This window comes from Schistocerca serialis, chromosome 8, assembly GCF_023864345.2.
Source record: "Schistocerca serialis cubense isolate TAMUIC-IGC-003099 chromosome 8, iqSchSeri2.2, whole genome shotgun sequence".
In the NCBI taxonomy this organism is placed as follows: Eukaryota; Metazoa; Arthropoda; class Insecta; order Orthoptera; family Acrididae; genus Schistocerca; species Schistocerca serialis.
In genome coordinates, this window is record NC_064645.1 from 79,602,148 (window position 1) to 79,629,607 (window position 27,460).

Consider the following 27,460-nt stretch of genomic DNA (forward strand, 5'->3'; position numbering starts at 1 on the left):
TAAACCTATTAACCTGGCGCCTTGTTGGGGTGCTACGCATCCTTCCTTGCCTTTCATCCAGCTGAGAGAAACCCGGTGGTGCCTGGTTGCTGAGGACGGCTCTGAAAGAAACCGCACCTGACCACCGCCTTGTCAAATGAGATTGACCTTCCTGGTATTCGGCGGAAGCGGCCTCACGAAACTCCCTGTCACACGCACCTCTCTCACACTGGACGTCCACCAGTGGAAACTGGAAAATATAGCAAATGGAGTAAGACCTTTCACCAAATTCTCTCCTTCACAATAGCATGACTCGTCCTGTACGTTATCTTCCGCGCAGTGGCCGTCTTAATAAAATGTGTCACTCTGGCAAATTTTTGTATTATGCGTTGGTCCCAACATCTCATTACAAAAATTAAAAAACTTAAAAGTTTCGCTTTCTTGCCAAAAAGCTTGCCGAAACTTCTTACATGTGACGGCATCTCCTCTTCAAAACTCAAATGTTCTGTTACCTCTTAGTTTGCATTTGGCAAAGATGTATGGTCTACTTACTGATACTATGTACAGAAAGACTGATCGCGACCCTACAGCACGTGGGCAACGGAAGACTTGTACACTCCTGAATTCTTCCTCGTTATCTCCAGGTACCATCAAGTGGTTAAGACCACATGGCAGCCTACGACCAAGACTGTATGGTCTTCCTAAAGTGCACCAAGGAGGTCTTCCTTTACGCCCTATAGTGAGAAATATTGACGCCCCCGCATATGATCTAGCCAAACATCTTCCTTTGTTGCTGTGACCATTGGTTACAAATATCCACATCCACATACGGAACTCTGCCGATTTTATCAACACACTGGGAACTCTAACCTGTTTCGGATTTTCTTGTGAGTTTTGATGTAATATCTCTTTTTTTAAAAAAAACCTCGCACTGATTTCTTGGTCCTAATTGGTAAACAGTTTCAGTCGGACGTCACTGCTTTCTTTTGATACGCTCTTTCCTAAAACTTATTTTATGTTTAACCAAGAATATTTCGAACAGACTGACGACATCGCCAACTGACGACGTCGCCATGGGCAGCCCCTTGTCTCCCGTGGCAGCTAATTTTTTTATGGAGGGTTTTGAGGAAAGAACAGTTGTATCAGCGCCTACTAAACCAACTGTTTGTGGAGAAAGATGGATGATACTATCGCAGTATGGCCCCATGGAGAAGATAAGGTTATGGAGTTTGTACATCATCTTAACTCCATTCATGAGAACATTTGGTTTACTACGGAAGTAGAAAAAAATGGTTGTCTCAGATTCCTGGCTGTTTTGGTTAGACGGAAGAGTGGCGGCTCTTTGGGACATCCTGTTTAGCGTAAGTCCACTCACACTCTTTGTACTTGCACTCCTCAAGTTGCCATCCCCCATCCCAAACAATGAGTATGCGTAAAACCCTTGTACACAGAGCCCACACAGTGTCGGATGCAGATAGTTTACCTAAAGAGATTGCATATCTAAGGAAAATGTTCAGAGACAATGTATATTCGACCCGGCAAATTAACAAGGCATTCTCAGCTGAAATCAAGTCGTGAAATCAAGTCGGATGCAGATAGTTTACCTAAAGAGATTGCATATCTAAGGAAAGTCTTAAGAGGCAATGGATACTTTTGTGGCGGCGTTCGTAGCGACAAGCAATTCGCTGTAGAAACGCCTTACGAAGTCACCGCCACACTTTTAATAGCGGGCCGACCGGTCCGCTGGAACAGTGAACAGAAAGATGAAAACCCAAACACTCTGATTAAATAAAAGTCGGTACTTATCTTTATTAACCAAGATACAGCAACACAGTAGTGAACTCCGTGTCTACAGAAATCTGTCTAGTTCGAGTCGGAGCGGCTAGGTCAGCGTCGGCTGACGACAAACAACAACTCTGCTGCGATGAACACACGACTGACTAGCAAGTACACAATTCGGTGGCGAGTATACAACTGAGCGGCGAATACAGAACTGTCCTAGCGCTCGCGACTCCAGCGCTTAAGAACCCAGAAGCCAGCGGTGGCGCGCGCAGACTTGCGGCGATTTCCTGTCTCGCTGGCGCTGCTTATGCGGACGGCGTCCGGACTTTGATGCTGCCAACCTTTTGACAGCGGGCTCGGGTGGCATTACTGGCTAGGACATAACACTCCTCCCCCCCCCAAATCGCCGCACCGTCGTTGAATAATGACGTGGCGAGCGTCGACGGCGGGGTAGGGGTCTGGCCGCAGGCGTAGCAGAAGAGACCGGGGCGGAGACTGTTGTCGGTGGCAGTCCCCGGTCCGCACACCAGCATTGGCTGCGCGGGGCCTCGGGAAACACCGACTGAAAACCGAGGTCAGGGTGCACGCCTGTGACCACGGGCGCAGCTTCTGGTACTGGACGCGACGGGGCGTCGGGACCCACGAAGAGAGGCAGCGTCTCCTGACGCTGCGTCGACGGCTGCTGAGTGGGCGCCGGACAAGGCGCTGCGGTGTCAGACTCCTTGGGGGTGCCCAAGGAAAGCGGCTGCAGGACAGGCTGCACAGCCACCGCTTCGGAAGGCGGCCCGGCTGAGGGGTCGACGTCCATCGGCTCCGAAGGCGGTGGCGACTGAAGAGGGACCGCAGGCGCCGGAGCGACCACCTGGGGCGCTCCCGGATGAAGCTGCGCGGGAGGCATCAACGGGACGGGCTGTCGGCGTGGTAGCGGCGACGGCTGCTGCTGCTGCCCTGGGGGCGGCAGCGAAGTCGGAAGGCGCGGCTGGAACCCGCCGCGGACCAAATCTGTGGACAAAGAACGAGCGGCAGAATCCGGGCGGCCAGCGCGGCGCAACTGGTTCTGATGCCTCCTGTGCACCCCAGTAGCATCTTGAACTGTATAAAAACCGCGACCCTGGACACTTATCACGGTACCACGTTCCCAACGACGGCGACCGTGATAAACTCTGAAAAAAACGGCGTCGTTGCGCTGAAAACGCGTGCGATGCTCAGAAGCGGCGGGTCGATCCGGGGGGTGCAACAACCGTAGTAAGGTGCGATGACGACGGCCGTGGAGAAGCTCCGCAGGCGAAGGGCCGTCGCGTGGCGTGGTCCGGTACGACGACAGGAACGTGATGAGGGCCTGCTGACGAGAGTGCGTAGCACGAAGGCGGTCCATATGATCCTTGAATGTGCGTACAAAACGTTCCGCTGCACCATTCGATTGAGGGTGGAACGGCGGAGTGAGAACATGGCGAATGCCATTGGCAGAACAAAAACTTTCAAATTCAGCAGAGGTAAATTGTGGACCATTGTCAGACACTAAAACTTCTGGAAGACTCTCAATACAAAAAATTGAAGTCAACGCCTGTATAGTTTGTGCAGACGTTGTAGACTGCATGGGCACAACAAACGGAAAATTACTAAATGCATCTATGACGATGAGCCAACGAGAATTCCAATATGGACCAGCGAAATCAATATGTACTCGCTGCCAGGGACCGGCAGGGCGTGCCCACTCAAAATAGCGTTGAGGCGGAGCAGCTTGGTGTTCGGCACACGTCGAACAATCTGTAGACATCTGCGTAATCTGCTTATCAATGCCGATCCATGTACAATGACGGCGGGCAAGCTGCTTGGTGCGGACCACTCCCCAATGACCTTGATGCAACAAGTCGAGGACCTTGGATTGGAGCACTTGGGGAACCACTACCCGAAGCTGGTCATTCTCGGTGCGTAACAGCAAAACTCCGTGCGAAACAGACAACAGATGACGTTGCGGATAATAGCGACGAACCACAGGATCCGATATGTCCTTTGCCTTGGACGGCCAACCACGTTGAACAAAACGTAATAGTAAACTCAGATGAGGATCCGTAGCTGTCTCACGTGCCACCTGACGATAATCAATCGGAAAATCCCGGAGGGATTGATGCTCATCGGCGTCAATCTGATGGCAAGAGTCGTCAGAGGAATCGAAGACATCATCCGCAGCAATCGGCAATCTAGAAAGCGCGTCAGCGTTTGCATGCTGAGCTGTAGGGCGATACAGTATCTCATACTGGTATTGTGATAACAAAAGAGCCCAACGTTGTAGTCTCTGAGCTGTCCGCTGAGGAACTGGTTTAGACGGATGAAACAGTGACGTCAGGGGCTTGTGATCTGTTACTAAATAGAATGGTGTACCATAGAGGTAGTGATGGTATTTTGTGACACCGAACACAATAGCCAACGCTTCCTTGTCCAATTGGCTATAATTACACTGAGCTTTGTTTAGCAATTTAGATGCGAACGCAATAGGACGTTCGGTGTTACCGACTCGGTGAGACAACACAGCACCGAGCCCGAAAGAAGAGGCATCACAAGCTAACACCAGAGGCTTGTTAGGGTCGTAATGGACCAGACAACGATCATTCAATAAAGCCTCTTTAAGCTGCTGAAAGGCTGATTGGCAATCAGCTGACCACACAAACGGAACATTCTTACGGCGAAGACGATGCAACGGTGCAGCAATCTGTGATGCATTAGGTATAAACCTAATATAATATGTCAATTTGCCAAGAACTGCTTGCAATTCATGCAGATTGGGAGGGGCGGGAAAATCACGAATAGCTGCTAAATGTGACTGGGAGGGATGAATGCCTTGAGCATTAATAACATGTCCCAGATACTCCATCTCCGTAAGGAAAAATGAATATTTATCGATGTTGCAACGTAGGCCTGCCTGAGACAACACTTTAAACAAACACTCCAAATTACGGAAATGTTCAGCAGGCGTCCGACCGGACACAACAATATCGTCTAAATAGTTGCAACACGATGGCACATTAGCCAGAAGTTGTGACAAAAAACGCTGAAAAACAGCTGGAGCTGACGCACAACCAAAAGGCAAACGCAGAAAACGGAACAACCCCAACGACGTGTTTATGACAAAATACTGTTGTGATTGCTCGTCGAGGGGCAATTGCAAATATGCTTCACGGAGATCAATTTTGGAAAAGAAACGAGCTTCCCCTAACTTATCCATCAGCTCGTCCGGTCTAGGCAAAGGAAAAGAATCAATGACAGTCTGAGGATTAACTGTCGACTTAAAATCAGCACACAAACTTAACTTGCCAGACGGTTTCTTTATAAAAACTAAGGGAGAAGCCCACTGGCTCGCTGAAACGGGTTGAATAACACCGTTGTTTTGCCAACGACGAAGTTCATCTGCTACAGGTGCCCGGAGAGCGTGAGGCACTGGACGAGCACGAAAAAATCGAGGCTGAGCATTATCTTTTAACGTAATATGAGCGGCAAAGTTCGCAGCACAACCTAGTTCGTCTTTAAATATGTCACTGTATTGTTTACACAAATCGGTTATGCTGTCTTGAGGAACAACAACAGAATTAATTTGCAACACATTGTCTTGGATAGACAGGCCAAACAAGTCAAAACAGTCTAATCCGAAAATGTTTACACTGTCTGTAGCGCGGAGCACTGTGAATGAAACTGTTTTTGTATTGCCACGGAATGTGGCTGGCACGCTACATACACCTAACACAGGAACTTGTTCTCCACTATAAGTAGCCAAAGAATGTTTTGCCGCTGAAAGTTTAGGGCGGCCGATAGCCGCATACGTAGCACTATTTATGAGAGTCACAGACGCACCAGTGTCTAATTGAAAATTGAAGGTCTTATCCTGGATGCGTAGCTTCACAAATGGTTTATTACACTGTCTCTGGATCGGTGCAGTGGAGGCGGAAGACACAAAATCAGCGCGTTTAGCGCGTGTTCGCTGCTTACGACAACTCGTGGGTTGGGCGGGTGGAACAACAACTCCCGCTTCACGTGCAGTCTGTACATTACTTTTTACAGCGTTTGAATTACGCCTGGGTCGCATAGCAGAGGGCTGGGTGGGTGGCTTATTGCGAATAAGTTTATTACCCACACGAACCGTGGAAGAGTCTTTAAACGCGACCTTCTGGGCGGGCTGGCTTTGAAGAACATGAATATCCATGGGCTGGGCAGCACTAGAATTGTTCTTGCGTTTACGCAAACAAACAGTCTGGATGTGTCCTTTCCTTTGACAATAGTGACAAACCGCGTTTCTCAACGGGCAACGTTCACGAGGATGAGCAAGAACACACTTAGGGCAAGACATAACTCTATCATTTTGCACACGCGGCTGACGAATGTGTTTAACATGACGCGGCCGGCTAGTGTTTACAGTCTGACTCTGCCGGTGGGGCCGCGGGCGTGACATACTGTAACTTGCTTAGCACAGGCAATTTCAGAAATACATGGCTGATCTAACTCACATTCAGCATAGTCAAAAGTATCTTGGGCTTCAATGATGTTCATCACAGTCTCTAATGACGGGTCAGGCAACTTTAAGATAGCTGCACGAATACGAGAATCTGCAATGTTTTGAGTAATAGCGTCTCGTAACATGACATCACTGTAGGAAGCTCCACACACACAATTAAATCGGCACTGACGGGTGAGGGCCCGTAAATCTGTTAACCACTGTTTGTTAGATTGATGTGGCAGTTTCTTTAATCTGAAGACCTTGAATCTGGCTGCTGCCACATGAACTCGCGACTCGAAATACACAGCAAGCTTGTTAACAACAACGTCATAGTCTAAAGCTTCTGGCTGGGATTCCGGGAACAACTTACAAAGTAGTCGATAGACTTCCACGCCTGCAGTGGAAATTAAATAAAGTTGCCGCTCAGTACCTGTGATTTTGTAGACTGACATGTGCGCCTGCAACTGCGCGAAATATTCTCGCCATTCTTCTCTGGATTCATTAAATGCACGGAACTGTGGTGCTGGCTGTGCTTGTTCCTTTTGTGTTGGAGGATTAGCCTCTTGTTTGGCGATTGCTTCCACCAGACTTTGTATTTGCTGACTCTGTAACAAGATCAACTGTTGTAATTCGGCAGACATAGTGAACACAAATTAAACCAGCCCCCAAAATTTTATCGCGATAATTAGTATAACCAGAAACAAGTTGAACCAGCCCTGCACACGAGTTCGGAAGTCCTCGTCGCCAGTTTTGTGGCGGCGTTCGTAGCGACAAGCAATTCGCTGTAGAAACGGCTTACGAAGTCACCGCCACACTTTTAATAGCGCGCCGACCGGTCCGCTGGAACAGTGAACAGAAAGATGAAAACCCAAACACTCTGATTAAATAAAAGTCGGTACTTATCTTTATTAACGAAGATACAGCAACACAGTAGTGAACTCCGTGTCTACAGAAATCTGTCTAGTTCGAGTCGGAGCGGCTAGGTCAGCGTCGGCTGACGACAAACAACAACTCTGCTGCGATGAACACACAACTGACTATCAAGGTACACAATTCGGTGGCGAGTATACAACTGAGCGGCGAATACAGAACTGTGCTAGCTCTCGCGACTCCAGCGCTTAAGAAACCAGAAGCCAGCGGTGGCGCGCGCAGACTTGCGGCGATTTCCTGTCTCGCTGGCGCTGCTTATGCGGACGGCGTCCGGACTTTGATGCTGCCAACCTTTTGGCAGCGGGCTCGGGTGGCATTACTGGCTAGGACATAACAGATACTCGGCCCAGAAAATTAACAAGGCGTTCTCAGCTGAAATCAAGAACCGGGAAGTGGATAAAGAGGAGAACGCACCAACAAAGTCCCTAGCTTTTCTTCCCTTCGTTGGAAATCTTTCCTTCAAAATAGCAAGAATCTTTAACAGTATACAGGTGAAAGTGATTTTCCGTCCACCATCTAAGATTTGAGACCTGCTGGGATCAGTGAAGGATACGACGACCGACTGCAATCGACAAATCTCTTCGAACAATTAATTCACCCGGAAAATTTTAAATTTCACATCTAAAGGAGGATTTCTCTGCTACTGGCTACCTACAAAATCATATCAAAAGCATAATGAGCTAGAGCGGAACAACAACTAAGCTCTCAACTTGGCGAATAACAATGTGGTTTTGAAAGAATAGATCATGTTCAGAGCAGATTCTCAACTTAAAGCCAATAATAACTGTACCTGAAAAGAAGATCCACAAATACTGTAATTACACTACTGGCCATTAAAATTGCTACACCAAGAAGAAATGCAGATGATAAACGGGTATTCATTGGACAAATGTATAATACTAGAACTGACAGCCGGCCGGTGTGGCCGTGCGGTTAAAGGCGCTTCAGTCTGGAACCGCGTGACCGCTACGGTCGCAGGTTCGAATCCTACCTCGGGCATGGATGTGTGTGATGTCCTTAGGTTAGTTAGGTTTAATTAGTTCTCAGTTCTAGGCGACTGATGACCTCAGAAGTTAAGTCGAATAGTGCTCAGAGCCATTTGAACCATTTTGAACTAGAACTGACATGTGAATACATTTTCACGCAATATGGGTGCATAGATCCTGAGAAACCAGTACCCAGAACAACCACCTCTTGCCGTAATAACGGTCTTGATACGCCTGGGCATTGAGTCAAACAGTTTGGATGTCGTGTACAGGTACAGCTGCCCATGCAGTTTCAACACGATACCACAGTTCATCAAGAGTAGTAACTGGCATATTGTGACGAGCCAGTTGCTCGACCACCATTGAACAGACGTTTTCAATTGGTGAGAGGTCTGGAGAATGTACTGGCCACGGCAGCAGTCGAACATATTCTGTATCCAGAAAGGCCTGTACAGGACCTGCAACATGCGGTCGTGCATTATCTTCCTGAAATGTAGGGTTTCGCAGTGATCGAATGAAGAGCATCTGAAATGTAACGTCCACTGTTTAAAGTGCCGTCAATGCGAACAAGAGGTGACCGAGACGTGTAACCAGTGGCATCCCATACCATCACGCCAGGTGATACGCCAGTATGGCGACGACGAATACACGCTTCCAATGTGCGTTCACCGCTATGTCGCCAAACACGAATGCGACCAGCATGATGCTGTAAACAGAACCTGGATTCATCCGAAAATATGACGTTTTGCCATTCGTGCACCCAGGTTCGTCGTTGAGTACACCATCCCAGGCGCTCCTGCCTGTGATGCAGCGTCAAGGGTAACCACAGCCATGGTCTCCGAGCTGATAGTCCATGCTGCTGCAAACGTCATCGAACTGTTTGTGCAGATGGTTGTTGTCTTGCAAACGTCCCCATCTGTTGACTCAGGGATCGAGACGTGGCTGCACGATCCGTTACAGCCATGCTGATAAGATGCCTGTCATCTTGACTGCTAGTGATACGAGGCCGTTGGGATCCAGCACGGCGTTCCGTATTACCCTCCTGAACCCATCGATTCCATATTCTGCTAACAGTCATTGGATCTCCACCAACTTGGGCAGCAATGTCGCGATACGATAAACCACAATCGCGATAGGCTACATTCAGAACTTTATCAAAGTCGGAAACGTGATGATACGCATTTCTCATCCTTACACGAGGCATCACAACAACGTTTCACCCGGCAACGCCAGTCAACTTCTGTTTGTGTATGAGAAATGGGTTGGAAACTTTCCACGTGACAGCACGTTGTAGGTGTCGCCACCGGCGCCAACCTTGTATGAATGCTCTGAAAAGCTAAACATTTGCATATGACAGCATCCTCTTCCTGTCGTTAAATTTCGCGTCTGTAGCACGTCATCTTCGTGGTGTAGCAATTTTAATGGCCAATAGTGTACATTGTTAACTTCAGGAAAACCTATGACTCAGTTGTGAGCAAGTAAAATCTCGAATTACTCAACGTACGGTGCTTCGATATTAAAACCACAGCTCTAATTAAACGCAAGTTCAGAAACACCAAATCTAATATGAAATTTCGTGGTGAAATTTCTAGAAACTCTTAGATCAAAACTGGAGTGAGACAAGGAGATTCTCTCTTCCTAGTTGTAACTAATTATGTTCTAGAAAAAGTGAGAAGGAAGGGGAGAATGTTATTAGGAGAAAGCCAAATCAATGCGGGAGCTGGATTAGGTTATGAAAGGGACAACCTACAAATAAATCATTCAGAAATTACGGATGACAAAATGTAAATACCCACTAGACAAATAGAATTAATTTAGAACAAGGTGAAAAGGTAGGCTTACAAATCTTCTTTGAGAAAACCAAATTTACGAGAAACATTAAGGCAACCCCAAACGTAATGAAAACTATATACGAAGAAACTGAGAGAAATCGTAAGTTCAGCTACCTAGGACAAGTAACTGAAGAAGACGTTTTGGGAAGCTTCAGGCTTTCCGTGCTCTGCCCCTCTCCATTTTCCTCTTTCTGATATGCAAATGCAATGAATAATTCTACAAAACGCGTTCAGATAGACTGAATTTTTCTCTGACTTAATACGAAAGTAATAACAGTGATTGTAGGGTCAGATCACTTTCTTCTTCTTCTCTAATTGACAATACGGGCTTACATAAAGGTTTAAATCTGCCTGTTTGTTAGGCAGAATCTGACGAGCAGAGAGAGCAGTTAATGCAAATAGCAGCTCAGCCAATCCCTGTGCAGAGGATCGGTCGCAGGACAGTGCAGGCGTGCTGGGCAGAATGCATGCCGGTGTAGCGTCATGTCGCGCTTTCACCAGCTAAGGGACAATATTGGTAATCTCGCCTCCCATTATACGTCACCACAGATAATCTTCCCAGCAAACGAGCGACCTAGTTTCACTGTGCAGCTCTCCCATGTAAACATGGCCCGCTTTATAAGCTTCACAGGATTGATCCTCATTTCTATGGAAGCCTGTATTTTCCCCTGGTCTGAAAGAAAGTGCGAAAGATGTACTGTGTGTCGTTTTATACCATCAGATGCAGAGGAGACCGACGGACGTCACAACAGTGGGATTTCAGGAATTTACTACCCAGAGGCACTATGAAACGTCCTGGAACTTGTGAAAAAACAGAGTGCGGTATCCGTATTTTTCCATGCGAAACAACAGGTCATTGGCTGACTAAAAGCGTGCGTTCACGATGGAGATCCAAGGCCCAGAATTGTCAGTATACAGCAGGCCGACTGATACCGAACCGAACAATTCATGGTGGGAGTAGAAGCAAAAATACAGTTGGCCGAAGCTAGAAGAAATCATGCCGTTGGTGGACAAAGATCTTAGCACGAAATTACGCGCAGAGCAGATGCTGGGAACTCAGCATTTACACGTTTGGGGCAGTGTCTTGACTGAGCGGACAGAGGACTTCTGGGGTAGGCTTCTAAAACGGAGAGTCGTGAAGGTAATATCTGCAACGAGATTGGTAGCAGTCAGAACTCTGGTTACCTCCGTCTACACTTTGCAGTCACCATGTCTGCTCACAGCTGTGGTAAGATCGCACGGCAGCTTCAGTGAATTAGAATTCATTTTGACTATTTTTAGACCGTGGCTGTCTCAAGAAATATGTAAAGATTTTTTTTTAAATTTGCCGCTACCAGTCACAAACTTTGTCAACTATTGTATTACTTATATTTTTAGCGACATGTTTCGAGGGTTAAACCTCCTCTTCAGGCTAAATAGCTTTACATGTCGCTAAATATATAAGAAATACAACAGTAGACGAAGTTTGTGACTGGTAGCGGTAATTTGAAAAAAATCTTAACATATTCGGTGAATTAGGTAACAATAGAATTAGATGGTTGCTAGACTCAAGTAAACGCACTCAGGCTCACCGTAACTGAATTCACAGGCACAGACCACGCGTAATTTTCTTTCTTTTTCTTGATCATATGATCATTTTATTCACCCAAATCCATTTTGTTTAATGAATCTGTTAGGAAGTGGTCTATCAAATTTTGTACGTACCTTAATCAGACAGCCTTCACAAATCGCTATTGTATTTCTTTTTGTAACTGGATTCACATATCAACTGAATTTTCTTCAAGTGCATGTAACGGACGTTGTAGTGTTTTCCTGTAAGCTACGCACACACAATATCATGTAATAAAATTGGGATTTATCTGTACCATCTAGTTAATTCTATAATCAGTGGATCCCTCTCATGAAATTTAGCATTGTAGTAACTGTGGATGTACTTGTAGTTGAAATTCAATATTAGGGCCACCTTGTTATTAAAAGTGATTTCAATTCATCGTTGTTGCATAACCTAAGTATTTGGATTTCAAATAGTGATGTGTCTTTCAGCAGGTCCAGTTGATGCAGGTCTGGAAGCTCACGTACAGCATTTTCCATATAATGGCGACCCTGCCAGGATTGAAGATGAGTTTTTGCAACTGCTCTGGCCACTGCAGTCACCAGATCTTAACATCATTGAGACTTTGTTATATACTTTCGAGAGAAAGGAGCGTGATTGCAATCTACTTCCATCATCACTACCTGAACTTTCCACTATTTCACATGAAGAATGGCATACGTTTCAAACCAGACAGGACCTGTATTCATCCATTCTAATAAGACTGAAGATATTTTGAATTCCAACGATTTTCCTACAATGTTTTAGGCATGCTGGTGTATTTTTGGTGTTTACATATTTTTGTCCTACCCCTGCACATTAATACATCTTTTTGGGGTGGCTCCACTTCATAGTCTTTAATTATGAGTTTTGCCTGCTTCAGAAAAATACCTTCAGAAAATACTCCTTACTTTTAAGATTAAAATCAAAAGGAAGTTATGAAGACAGGAGAGGAGAAAAACATTGGTTTCTAGGAAGATAAATTGCATCCGAATTCGGAAGCGGGAAGGAGCTAGAAAGCCTTTTCCAGGAAGCAAAGTAAAGCATCTTCTAGACAATAAATCAGCTCCTGGCTAATGTTCTCCGAAAAACTGCTCTTCGAACAGTACAAAAGGTGAAGTGGCACTTCGCCAACAAACTTTCAGAGGTTGTTCAGGGACACATTCTGAGTATTTTAGTCTGTGGTGGCTCGTTACAGAGTTATTGCACTAAGTCTGATTTCTTGTTCCAATTAGTATTCTATCCGTAGTGCACTGAAAATTGCGCACAATAGTGCAAATGTTGGCGGTATGCGCTGTGCGTAATTTTACTGTTGAATACTTGGCTTGCGAGAACGGCAGCTATTCCAACACCGACAGCAGCCACGTCTCAGTACTGTACCATTTATTTCAGGGTTGCCGCAGTATTCCGTGTTGTGCAAGTTGTACATTATGGTTAATGCATACTAAAGGCGTCTTCGCTGTTGTGAAAGTATTTTCACGGAAACAAGGCTGACTGCGGTAACAAACCAAATAAATCATGATTACATTTCTACTCTGTGATGGGCCCTGGGATCCTAGTACCAAAATGCTCGGAAGATCTCCCTGTGCAACCACTGAAAGTTCGTTCATAGAGTTCTTGTTCCTCGACGGAGGTTCGAGTCCTCTCTCGGGCATGGGTGTGTGTGTTTGTCCTTAGGATAATTTAGGTTAAGTAGTGTGTAAGCTTAGGGACTGATGATCTTAGCAGTTAAATCCCATAAGATTTCCCACACATTTGAACATTTTTAGTTCTTGTTCACGTTGTGTATGAACACTGTTACCGACAAGGGAAAAAGTGGTGAAATTTAAAATGTAGTGATATGGAAGAAATGTTAAAAATTACGAGAACAGTTAAATTACGTTACAGATAGGTACTCAAAACAAGTAGGAATAAAAGTTTTAGGGGGTTCAATAAGTAATGCACCACATTTCTTTCTGAAAGCACCTTGGTCTTATGCAGGATTACGTTACAGATAGGTACTCAGAACAAGTAGGAATAAAAGTTTTAGGGGCTTCAATAAGTAATGCACCACATTTTTTTTTTAAAGCGTCTTGGTTTTATGCAGGATTCCAGTACACATTATTTCCCACTCTTCGTCTACAAAACCTTATTTCTCAACAAAGTCTCCATTCAATGCGACCGCCTTACGCCAGGTTACGGAGAGGCGCTCATGACGGTGTCTTACCACTCCACTTGTCGAGGGGAGTAACCTCTCCACCATCACGTACTGCTTCCAACGGGGTGCACTCTTCACTGGACCAAACAAACGGAAGTCGGAAGTTGGGAAATCCGGGCTGTGTGGTGTATGAGGAAGACCCGTCCAGTGAAGTTTCTTGAACTTCTCTCGGGTGCGCAGCACTACCACCAATGACGTCCGATTGAGGAGCGATGTGTTTGATTGTGATCCGAATGAAGGTGTCCGCACATTCCATCATTGCAGGAGTCACAGCTGTTGTGCGGCCGGGCGGACATGGTACATCGGATATATTCTCGCGACCTTGTAGCGATTATGACAAATGCCTTGCCCAATACCTCACCGTGCTTTGATCGGTGTCAGGTCTCCTTAGACACATCTGCGGATATTTGAGTTTCTCTGGTTGTCCTCCAAAAGAAGCTGACTGACAGCCCTCTGCTCAGAACTCACATATATTACAGACGTCAGTTTGAAGACTTCGTGTAGCGCCGCAACCTGTCGGAACTAATGAAACTATAGTGGCTGAAGTGGGAATATTTCACGATGTCCCACAACAAACTCAGAATTTTTGCAACGGAAACTGGCCGATAAAAAGTAAAATGTGTTGCAGTACTTATTGTACACCCCTCGTATATAATTCTACGTTAGTTGCAAAGTTTTTACTTGTGTATGAAGTAAATAGCTTCCTAAGACGCAGAACTGCCTTCTTTTTCCCTTGTGTTTAATTGGCAATAACTGTGTTCACAACAGCGACCGCACTGGATGAAACTGTCCTTATGGAGAATTACGCGAGAGAATACTAATAAAGAAATATTGTCACGTAGAAGAAGGTGTAATTAGATGAGTGACGAGCACTAACTTCACTTAACGAAGGTTTATTCAGCACTTGCACATTCAAGAGCGCGGGGCGAACATTCTCCGGCCAGAACACATACAGTATACGAGGGGCGTCCAGAAAGTAAGTTCCGATCGGTTGCGAAATGGAAATGACTATGAAAATCCGATAAAGCTTTGCACAGATGTGTTGGGCAGTATTTCTAGTATGACTCCAGATAGCATCACGTCGCTCTTCTCATTTCTGAGCTCGTAAAGATGTCTAGAAAATAGTGTCTCCCGCCAAGTACGAGGGCCTAGTGAGAAATTTCGACTGAAGCTATGCAGCCAACATTACGTAACTGTCGTGCAGTTTCTTCTTCAAGACAATTCTCAGCCGCATTCTGCGGGGACAGTGAAGATGCTCCTGCATCGTTTTCAATTTGAAATGTTTGACTACTCGCAATACAGCCCGTAATTGTCTCCCTCTGAGTTTCATCTCTGCTCACATGAACCGCTGTCTATGAAGACAACATTTTGCCACAGACAACGAGCTGTAGGCCAGCGTGGACAGGTGGCAGAAAGCACTGGCGGCTGCCTTCTATTACGAGGGTATTGAAAAGTTGGTACAACGCTACGACAAATGTCTAAGTTAGAACGGCGACTACGTAGAGAAGTAGCTGGAAGGTGTAGCTAACTGTTACAAATAAAACATTTCTTATATTCACTGTGGTTTCCATTTCGCGATCAATCGAAAATTACTTTCTGGACAGCCCTCGTATATACAGCTACAGAATATTCCAGTACAATGATTGTTGACATTTGTAGATACTTCTACAATGTACTCAAACCGAATATAGAAATTAAAATTTTACGGTTTAGGTGAGTTTTTGAAATCACGACCCTTCATGCAGCAGACTACTATAATAACCACTATACCACGGTGACTGTGCTACTCAACTTCTTCTGCGACATTGCTCCCTCCTTAAGAGAACAGCGTCTCGGTGTTACGTCGTCCTAGTCCAGGAACGAGTCATTGCTCCTGCATACTCCGACTCCCGATGACTGATGTTCGCCGTGGCGTGATCTTCTTAGAACTCCCAGTGCCGCTAAGCTCTTCGTCACCTTTCCGCTTGTTACCTGTCGCTGGAGCTTCGAATTTACCCTGGGTGGCAGGATCCTTATAGGGCTTCATTTGAAGGGCGTGGACCGTATCTCTGATATTTCGTCGTCTTGTCATCATCATCATCATCATCATTATCATCATCATCAGCCAATTCAATCATTAAATGTTGATGCCTCTTCGAGTCATGGATTCAGGTAGGCTTTCAGCAGTCTTCTCCAAGTGAGACGGTCTTGGGCAGTTCTCTGCCAGGTGTTACCAGCGATCTTCGTGATGTCTTTGTCCCATCTGTCTGGTGGTCTTCCTCTAGGCCCCCGGTGCTCTCTCGGACTCCACTCCAGTACTAGCTTCGTCCATCTGTTGTCTTTTCTTCTTGCGACGTGGCCAGCCCACTGCCATTTCAAGGAACCTACTGTCTCTAAAATGTCTTGTGTCGGGGTCGAAATCTTCAACTTCAAAAGTAACGCAAGACAACTATCTTACAATCTTGCAAGGCCCTAAGTAGCGCCTGCGGAGCTTTTCATTTCAGACATACCTACCAGCCGAACAGAAGCGAAGGTCCAGACGAGGTCACCAGGCTGGTAGACAACAGGACGATGGCTCGCGTCATACCTTCGGCGATCGCTTTCTTGAGCCTGCAGCGTGCGGAGTCGAGCCAACTGCCGAGCTTACTCGGCTGTGGTAACTCCTGGTCCAATGTATTCGTCGTCCACGTCATCAGGATGTAACGGAAATATAATGTCCATCGTTGTCGTCGCCTCACGCCCATGTACCAGGCAAAATGGCGTAAATCCTGCGGTGTCTTGTTTGGCGGTGCTGTAGGCAAGCGTCACGAAAGGTAGCACCTCATCCCAGTTGCTCTGCTCAACACTGACGAACATTCATAGCAAGTTGGCCAAGGTCTTATTAGTAGGGGGATAAAGCAGACGCTACCCCACATTCCATTGTTGACAGATGTATCCAAGATGGAGGCGACGACGTCACCAAAGATGGCGCCTGTGACGTCATTCAAGATAACGGATTTTGCAGGAAGTTTGAATTTTGGTGGGAAGAAAATCAATTGGGCTTTCTCCACTAACCTAACCCCCCTCCCCCAGAAAAATGATGGGAAGTTCAAATTCGAACAGGATAATGCATCATACCATAGTCATCTGTACTAACCTAAGAAAATCGCGGGAAGATAGGTCACTTGGGCTACCCACACTAACCTAAGTCACCTGACCACAGCTTCATCCTATGAACTGGGGCCAAGTTTGAAATTTGGCGGTAAAAAAAGGTCATGTTGCGTATCTCTACTATGCTGAGAAAATGAGGTGAAAGACAGGACACTTGGACTAACCTCAGTCACCCGACCGCCACCTCGTCCTAAGAATTCGTGGGAAAAGGACTTTATTTAAACAATTTCGTGCAGTACAGCCATCCATTGTGTCCACCATGAGGTCCGGACTCCAACTGACTTAGTACACAGCCCCACCACCAGAGGCTGCTGTCGTCCAAGATGGTGGCCATGACATCAGGTGATGACACAAGTACTGTTATCCAAGATGGCCTCAAACAGTGTGTTCTCCACAAGGTATGGACCTAATACTCAATACAACCACCACAGAGGGATGTCGTCCGTTTCGTGATGTAACCCAAGATGGTGGGGGTAAATGGCAGGAAAACGACTCTGCTCAACATGAGTTTTTACATTGCAGGCAGTGTCTCCACCACGAGATATAGACTCCAACTGACCTAGTACACGATACTCCCACCAGAGGATGTTATCATCCCTCCTGTGACATAATCCATGATGGCTGTCTGAGGTGGGGGAATGTGGCGGGAGAACGACTCTGCCTGCACTGGACATGAGTCTTTATTTTGCAGGCAGTCTCTCCACCACGAGATCTAGAGCCCAAGTGACCCAGTACACAGTACTGCCACCAGATGGTGCTGTCATCTCTCCTGTGACGTATCCCAAGATGGTGGTCTGTAGGGGAAAAACTCCGCGAAAATAAATCAGCCTGCGCTGGGCTGCTGAGCAGAGTGAGGAAAGAGCGCACTCTACTTACCTTGGAACATATTATTTAGGGATGGACTATATTTATCACACTGACACAAAACACTAGCCTTGATGTGCTTGGGAACACAATATACAGTCTGCAGACATGCAAACAACTACTAACTTTCCGAAATAATTTCGGTACAGAGCTGCAAACTGCTCCTAAATAATACAGTACACAGATGTGGAGACACGAACTCAGCTCGTAAACTGTCCAAATAACGCATAGCACAGCCTACAGGCCTGCTCCCAAAATAATGCAACAAACACACAATCAACACCCCCCACACCCTGTCCACTGGACTGCACAGCAGGTTAGCGGCAACCCCCGGAAGTGACACGGCCGTCAGCTGTCAAACACCACACAGGTGTTCTCAGGCATGAGGCGGTGACATCCCTTTCATACTTGATACCTGACAAATTCCTGTCAAAATACATGTTCACCTAGACACCGGTGCTGATGCTCCATGTGTGCACACACCTATCACCCACCACCGGATGCAGGTGAAAGTTGTCTCTATTTTCGAGTATACACTCACAGTTATACTAACATCACAGAACTCCAAAGCGTGCTCACGCCGGGCTCATATGCGAGACACTTCCAGGAATCACATGTCTTTACCGTTGATGACAGAATAGCACCGGCTGCTTTCCCCCTAACGGAACATACGAGCTGCGTCCAGCGTGACTGATGCCTCGCTGCGAAACGTCTGCATAGCGACTCGCCATCTAAAAGGTTCTCAGTGTTATTCTTACATCACATGGCTTTGTAAGAAATAACAGCCAAGTCAACCTCTCGGGAACTGTATAGCGTCCTAGAAATAGTTAACACTCGCTTTCTTGATGTCTCAGGTTGTATGCACGAAAATAAAGCCGAATGCAGCCTTCCTCGCAGACCTAACATGGTACCCAGTCCATCACGTGATACCCTTCCTGCTTTCAACACACACAAACGTTGCCTCCACTATATAGAGGCTCATATATCCCAGCACAAGGGATGTGAATGAATCTATCATTATGATTGGCTCTTATCGAATTTACCTGCCGAATTACTGATGCCGCCGGTATCGAAGCACCATCCACCTGTTCTTTCTTTCTGCAGATGGGATTTTCAGTGGCAATAAACTATTTTAGACTGATCAACATATTGCAACGACAACTATACCTCGCAAAGTGCAATACATATCATCAAATATGGAAAGACTCTTACTCATTTACACTGGTCTCCCACCGAGGACAGGAGCTTGAATATTAGTCTTCGAAAACGGTCTCCAACCCAGCAGTGTATAACCGCATATCATGTCGATGTAGTAAACATACAATTCATATCCTCTGCCATACGAAATCATCCCTATTACATCATTCATATATATACCGTGAATACTGCTCTGAGCCCTAGGGCATCTATGCCCGATGGGCTCACAGCACCTCAGGGGGCTGAAGTCACTCTCAGAACTGTTCTACTAATTCTGGATCGTTTCCCTTTGGCACAAACGCGTTCATGTTTCTACTCCGAACCTGCCTCCTTGCTTACTCGCTTTCGATGCACATCTCCTGACTCGGGGATTACAAGAACACATGTATTTTTTCGCATGGGCCGCCATAATATTATACCATTTTCGTGGTACTTCTAGATACCAAGCACTAGGGAGCATCCTACCGATCGCCAGCGCAACATAATTCCCAAGATATAGCCTGGAAATTATTTCTCTACAAACACAAAACTTTAGCGAGGTGCAGCATGCTGTAAACCACTGAGTAACTACAAACAAATGGAGGAAACTGATATTTCCACCGTCGAATACCGATGTCGATGATGTACCAGATTCCAAATCATTCCTATAATTTACAAACCAAGTAAGGTCTTTCCGATGTCTAGAGAACATGCAAACGTGTCTTCCTCATGCTAGATGCACACACGACAATCAATCTTCACTCAAATAAATAACGGCGCGAAATGTGCAGAAGCAGTCAACTGAACAATTTACATGCGAGGGAATAACGATCCAGCGCAAACGCACTTCCATACACAATCTTCTCAAATTTCCACTTGATCAAGAAAGCCGCCCAACACATACTAAATATTAGTTCGCTATTCGGTCATCTAGAGGACGGCAAAGTTAACTCAGATATATTCCTTCACTCCAACATGCCTCTGCATTCGGGCGGCTGCTGCATTTAACGGGAAACACGAATCATTCCCACCACAGGCCATGCATACAATGAATCCTTCTAGAAAACCGGTCACATACACTGCTGGTCACCGTAAATGCAACACCCTGAAGGAAGCATCCGAATCAAGTGAAATTTACACCATGGGTTTGCAGCGATGAGATATACAACTGATTAGAATTTCAGCGCAGACGCACATCACGCGCGCCTGTGGCGCCACCTCATAGCGCCATTTAAGGCTTGGCGATTTCGACGAGTGTACGTTCGGCACGTGTGTTTACCTTGTGGTTGTTTCACAAGACGATCAGTTATGCCTCGCAGACAACAGCGAACATCTTTTGATCAAGTATCCGAGTTCGACAGAGGAAGGATAGTGGCTTACTGAGATTGTGGATTATCATACAGAGAAGTCGCTAGTCGTGTTGGACGAAACCAAACAACTGTAATGCGGATATGTGACCGTTGGATGCAGGAGGGTACGACGGATCGACGTGGTCGATCGCATTCACCTCGATGCACCACTGCACGTGCTGATAGGCAAATTGTGCGCATGGCAGTGACGGATCGCTCAGTGACATCCCGAACCATAGCACAGCACATTGCGTCTGTAACGCATCATCCAGTGTCTGCGCGTACCATTCGACGCCGTTTACAGCAAAGTGGTCTGTCCGCAAGACGTCCATTGCTTCGTCTACCATTGACGCAGAAGCACAGACGTTTCCGTCGCCAATGGTGTGATGACAGACGGATGTGGACGGCAGAATGGAATGACGTTGTCTTTACTGACGAGGCACGCTTCTGTCTGCAGCACCACGATGGTCGGATTCGAGTGTGGAGACACCGTGGAGAGAGGATGCTAGACAGCTGCATTATGCACCGCCACACTAGTCTTGCACCGCGTACTATGGTATGGGGCAGTATTGTATATTACTCTCGCACGCCTCTAGTACGCATTGCCGGTACTTTAAATAGCCGGCGCTACATATCCGAGGTGCTGGAGCCAGTTGTCCCTCCTTACTTTCAGGGCTCGGCCACAGCCATATTTCAACAGGATAATGCGCGACCACACGTGGTACGCATTGTCCAAAGGTTCTTCGTCAATAACCAGATTGAATTGCTTCCCTGGCCGGCTCGCTCTCCGGATCTTTCGCCGATAGAAAACATGTGGTCCATAGTTGCTCAACGAGTGACCCTGATTACATCCCCAGCTGCCACATCAGATGATCTTTGGCAACGTGTGGAAGCTGCTTGGGCTGCTGTACCCCAGGAACACATCCAACGTCTCTTTGACTCAATGCCGAGACGTGTGGCAGCGGTGATCTCCAACAATGGCGGCTACTCTGGTTACTGATTCTGGCAGGAACCACATGTCACAGACGTCTGTAAACGTAATCATTTGATACTTGGTCAACATGTTATCTACAAAATAAATCTTGTTGTGCTACCTCTTGTCTTTCTTGGTGTTGCATTTACGGTGGCCAGCAGTGTATATGTTTCATCATTATACTTACAATTAAATGTTATGATCGCTGTCTCAATTGAACAGCATTCGACAATGAGCGACGTATCAGAACTACACCCTGCTGTCGGCAACGGCTCTTCAAATAGAAGTATCACCCTTTCTTATGACTTGACATATTCTTCTCTTTGCTATCACAGTACTCCAATCAAATCCATGCCCTCCTTACAACAGGACGTATTCATTTTCGTTGCACAAACACATACTTTATAAACCTGATGCTCAAATGCGAACATATAATGCGTCCCCTACTCCTAAGTATAATACTTCGTCAATAGCGGATTGCCTACGATACGAAATAATAGTGACCGAAAATCAACGATGGGTGAACATGTCTCTTAGGTTTTTCTTGCCAATGCTACCACTGTGTCTTAGAAAGAGAGACGTAATCGACCAGATGTTAAAAAAACCTGATCCCAACAACTACTGCATGTTACTGTCACAAGCAATCTTGCTTCTACAGGTGCACACAAGTATCCATGTTAAAAGCTATACCCCCTTTACGAATTGAGGTACGACATTACCTTTGAATGAGATGAGTTTTTTTTTCTCGACAAATACCATGATCTGTATTATCAGATCAACACATAGCCCACGATGCTAACTCATTGTAAAATTTCCGCATTTTGAAAGTGATTCGGCTAAGGAACGTGGTATGTAAGCGGTGTTTGCAACTCCCTCACACCGCCCCAGGTAGATAATTCTATATTTGTAGCGCATTCTGTCTCGAGACCATATCAGAGGTTTTGCGATATATCCTCTGAGTTACAGGTGATGACTCATTGAGAAGGAACACAAGCAGTAGTAGTAGATGATGTGCCGATTGAGGTCGTAAGAAAATGTACACTAGCTTCTCAGATCTCTAGTGTTGCGCTAACAGCTAGTAATGATGTCCATGATTTGGAATTGGGTCTTTCCTTTCATGCACATACCTGGGTCGGACCCTATTGACAATTGCTTTAATGATTATAACCATAACTCAATCACATTTCTGGCACTCCCATATCTCGAAACGAGTCACCTTCCACGAACCTAGCTGCTACAGTAAAATACAGTCAAAATGGTTTTTGTCACCCCCCACGCATCTTGCAACTGCTACCATTTCTACACTTTTCCGCATGTGATCATTCCAATTTAAGTCGAAACTGAGCAAAAGTCGGAGAAAGACATATCCACCACATTCTGCATGCCATGTAGAAACAGAACGACCTGATTTACTGAAACAGGGCTATGTTTTGACCATTCGCTGGAAATGCACGCAATCTGGTACGTCTCCAAACTAGATACAGATACCACAACCCAAAGCAGATCCACGTCCATTCAAATCAATCAGCCCAACATGCTATCATCTTTATTCTCTTCCCCCCCCCCTCCACCCCCCCCCCCCCCCCCCACCACCAGAGAAAAATTACGAACTATAAAAGCTCATCCGATTTAGAGTTCACCTAGTCACCGAGGCTAGTGCAATGACACATAGCTGCGGTGTGGTCCAGCGCGGAGAAAGATATTTCACAATGCTCCCGAGAATAGCGCGGCGTGCAGCTATCCGAACATTCCTAGCGGTATACCCAGTCCCTCGCCGAATTTACACCTCTCACCGCTGCTGCTACTGCTGCTGCCTGTTATGGCACGATCCTATTAAATATACAGGCACTGCAGAGGCCACTTTAAAGTTTGATCACCTATACTCTAGGCGAATGATTGTACCCAACAGACTATACTAAATCACATGGGACGTTCCCTCTGGTCCTGTTGTTTCAAAGACTGTTTTCCAACACTCTTTTGTACAATGCGAAACATTTCATTTTTTCTTCCATGACTTCGAGACCTGTGCCAGGTTCTAAACCGACATTAAGAAGTTCTGATCCACGGCCTTTCGCAGGAAACTGGACGTTGCACGTTGTAAATCATATTCTTACGGCGGATATCATAACACGCCACAATATGTAACAAGACATCAATGATTCAGGTGGCAGATTGTGGAACGCGGTATAAAGGCAGTCGACCCCGTGCGCAAATCAAGGGCCACAAACCATTATTCTTCTCACCTTTCTTCTGATTTACAGTTGTCAGTAACCGTAGACGCGTACGACAAATTTTGTCACATGACACACACTGCAGAAATACGCATTAATGTCCAAACGTAGACGGGATATACCGTAATCAGCTGAGAAACATATGTCATAGAATTCAGATTGGGGTAAAATAAAGTTTAGCGATGAGAAAAAGTTGACTTTTGATGGACAGGACGGATTTCAATATTGTTGTCATGATCTGAGGGAAGAGCAGCTGGTAAGAATGAGGAGACATTTTGGTGGTGCAAGTGTTACGATTTAGGCAGCCTTCTGCGCGAAAGTTAAATGACGCATTGCTTGAGTGTACTCTAGAATGAATTCCGTGCTCTCAGAGATACTAGAAACAGAATTCATTAGAACGTCTGAAGAGTTAGGGGACGAAAGTTTAACAATCCAGCAAGACATTGCATCTTTGCATCGGTCTGCTAGAAAAAGTAAGGGGTTTGGAGATAAGATATCGATGTTTCGCCTTGGCCTGCACGTAGCCCGGATTCGAACCCCATGGAAAACCTTTGTGGAATATTTGAAAGTCATGTTTATTACAATGGAAGAGAATCTGAGGAGTAATTAGGAAGAACGGAAGTAACAATGTAATAACACAGCAGGACACTGAGTATCTTAATACCAATTTCCATCCAGGAAATGGAAACACCTTATTTTGTTACTGATATTATGAAAGAAAATTTGTAATTTCATCATTTTTTATGTCTTATAAGTACCTCCTACTTTCATATTGCAATTCGAGAAATGTATGCTTTCGACATCGACCTATTACCTTCGTGGAACCCTGGCTTTTTACTCGTTACCACTACTGTAGAACAGTCAAGCAACAGATGAACGCAGGATTCACTATCTGAGGTTTCTGTACATACTTAATTATTGTGTATACAGATGGTTCAGCTACAGGTTTTGACGAGTGAGGTCGCAAGCATAAAGAATATGACGTAAATAGGCGTATCTTTTGACTGAATTGACTTAGGAGCTTGAACATTTTTTACGCCGCCAGTGAATCTGAGAACTTGGTATCTCACATAAATTTCAACTTGACACCCCTACCCCTCCTGAGAGAGAGGGGTTTTCACAGAAGGACAGACAGACCGAGAGGCAGACGGACAACAGAGACCATATAAAGGTTCGGTTTTATCGGTAGATGTACCGAAAATTAGCGAATTTTCGGAATTTGTATACGGAACAAAAAATAATTTGCAAAATAAAATGAGAAAACAAACAAGATTGCAATTTTCGCTTACGGAAGTGAATCACTTTATAAATAAATGCCAAGAGAGGTACATATAAACAAATGGGATTCCTAAGAGTAGTAAAAGGATGCCCAACAGCTGACAGGTTTCGAAATTTGGAAGTCAGGGGAGAACTGAATGTGTTTCATATGCAAAACAAAATACAAGAAAATGGAGAAATTGTAACAAACACCTCGAAAGAATGGGTGGTGGAAGATTACCTCTCCAGATGACAAGATTCAATATAGTTGAAAAAAGAATTCATGGAAAACTGAGGAAACGAAGGATACCGTAATAGACGAAACAAAAAAGGCTTAATGCTTGAAGTGAAGATGATGATTTCAGTCAGTCTGCCGAGAAGAATAATCATAGGACGACAGCAGTGCGCCGATGAGATCGGTGGCATGAGACTGTGTTGCGATTAAATCAGGTTTCAGAAATGCGTAGTGTACCGTTAGGACTGATGAGATTCGTACTGAAGTTGTGAAAAGGAGTTTCATTTCCGGTTCTGAGCCAGCAGTTCTCTGACTGTCGGCATTTAAGGTATCACGAGAAGCAAGTTTCACAACTCCTGCATTTCGTTCTAACTTCGTACCGTTCCTCGCTTGCGGACTCTGTACCGAGAAAACTTTTTATTCCGAGCCTTTCTTGGAACTTAATCCAACTGCGCTTGCGATTACAAGGACAACAACTTCACACTATTTTCCCGTCACTTTTACGCAGAATGCTATTAAAAGCTACGGAAGTGCTGCACTGCCCTTTAACCTTAATTAACATTTTTCTCGTTGTCCTCGGTGGAAAATAATTCCATCTCAGGTATAACGTATTGTTTGTGATGTCTTTTTAAAATGGGTTGAATTTTCATATCAACCGCGTTCCACATAATCATAGCAACATTCAGCAACACGAAGTTGCGTGATTTTGACGCTGTTATCTCTAATTTCGAACTGTGTACGGCTAAATAAAATAACAGTGTACTTGAATGCCATATAATTCAGTGCTGACCGCGACGAAACTTCAACGTCACTATCGAAAATACCCTCCTGAGACATGCCAGGTCGGCAAATGAGCCAAACACGATAATTCTGAATAAAAAAAATAGCTGGTTTGTCGCAGTAAGCACTTATTGCAGATGCAAAAGATGCCACATGCAAAGTAATCGCAATAGTGTAACTTCAAATGTGAGGTCACAAAGAAACAAATTAACGGATAGACTATCGTGGATAGTACAGAATTAAACAAAATCATCATGCAAAAAACCTATCCCACCACTTATTTCCACGTACCATACTTAATATACCGTGTATGAATGTACTAACTGCATTCCATTGCCGCAACAATACTGATAACCGTATCCTTAATGCAACCGCATCGGAAGAGTACGTGTCGAGAGACCAGACTGATTTATGATTCCTGTAGAGGGTAGCAGCCTTTTTAGTGGGTAAGAAGCTACGTGATTCACTGTTCTGGTCTTGTGACAATGGCCAACATAGGCTTGTTATCTTGGTATTGTGAACAACTGAAAGCAAGCGAAACTACAGACGTTACACTGTCCGACGACAATAACGCTATAAAGAGAGGAAAGTATCACAACCCTTGCAGTTCTAGACGCCTACTGTTCCTTGCTTACTGATTTGGGGCGACTAAATTGTGGTTAGTGCAAAACGCTAACGCTCCGCTTCCCCTTTCATCCGTTACCCCCTTTCCATCACCTAATATTAATTTTACTTTCCTTCTTTCGGCTGTCGTAGAATTAGTTCCATATTACAAGTCAATTTTGACCATTAACGTACTGAAAGTTTGTTTTATTTCATCATACCTTGTGCAGTCTCTTCATCTGCAGAGTAACCATAAATAAGAGCACTAGCACTACTGTGCCGGGTCTTGGCTTTGTGATTACTGCGGGTAAAAACCGAAGAAACCGCAAAGACGTTGGACATTTACGAGCTGGGACCAGGAGGAGTTGAAACGCACAAATGTTGAAAGTAAATAATAGGGAATTTTTGGAGTGCTGTGGGTGAACGACCAGGTTTTCTTGTCTGGTGAGTCCGGCGTTATCAACAAAACATCAAATAGCGAGAATACAAGAGTAGGTCTGATAATGAAGAAGAAAATAGAGACACGGATAACCGACAATGAATAATGTAGCGAACGGATCTTCGTAATGTAGTTCACAAACAATAAAATTTAGTAAGACACAACAACTAATCCTGGAACTATTTTACAACTTAAAGTCTGGTTTCTAAACCTCTGTTTTACTGTTATACACTGAAGGGCCAAAGAAACTGGTACACCTGCCTAATATCGTGTAGGGCCCTGCTAGCACGCAGAAGTGGCGCAACAAGATGTGGCTTGAACTCAACTAATGTCTGAAGTAGAGCTGGATGGAACTGACTCTGTGAAACCTGCAGGGCTGTCCATAAGTCCGTTAGAGGAAGGCAGGTGGAGATCTTTTTGAACAGCACGTTACAAGGTATCAAGGATATGCTCTATAATGTTCGTGTCTGTGGAGTTATGCGGTCAGCGGAAGTGTTTAAACTCAGAAGAGTGGTCCTAGAAACACAACAGTTGCGGACGTGTGAGGCGTCACATTGTACAGCTTGAATTGCCCAAGTCCGTTGAAATGAACAATGGTCGTGAATGGATTCAGGTGATCAGACAGTGTGCTTACGTACGTG

The 27,460-nt window shown here is 45.3% G+C and overlaps 1 protein-coding gene across 1 annotated transcript in view; it reads right to left on the reverse strand.

The window, feature by feature from the left end:
• LOC126416831 (uncharacterized) overlaps window positions 1–5,956 on the reverse strand; it is an 81,156-nt gene extending 75,200 nt beyond the window's left edge. Inside the window, exons 1-2 of the mRNA XM_050084715.1 lie at window positions 5,884–5,956; window positions 2,428–2,763 (exon numbers count right to left, since the gene is read on the reverse strand). Of these exons, the coding sequence (XP_049940672.1) occupies window positions 2,428–2,763; window positions 5,884–5,956 (409 nt within the window). The remainder of the gene's footprint in view (window positions 1–2,427; window positions 2,764–5,883) is intronic.
• Between the last annotated feature and the right edge of the window lie 21,504 nt (window positions 5,957–27,460).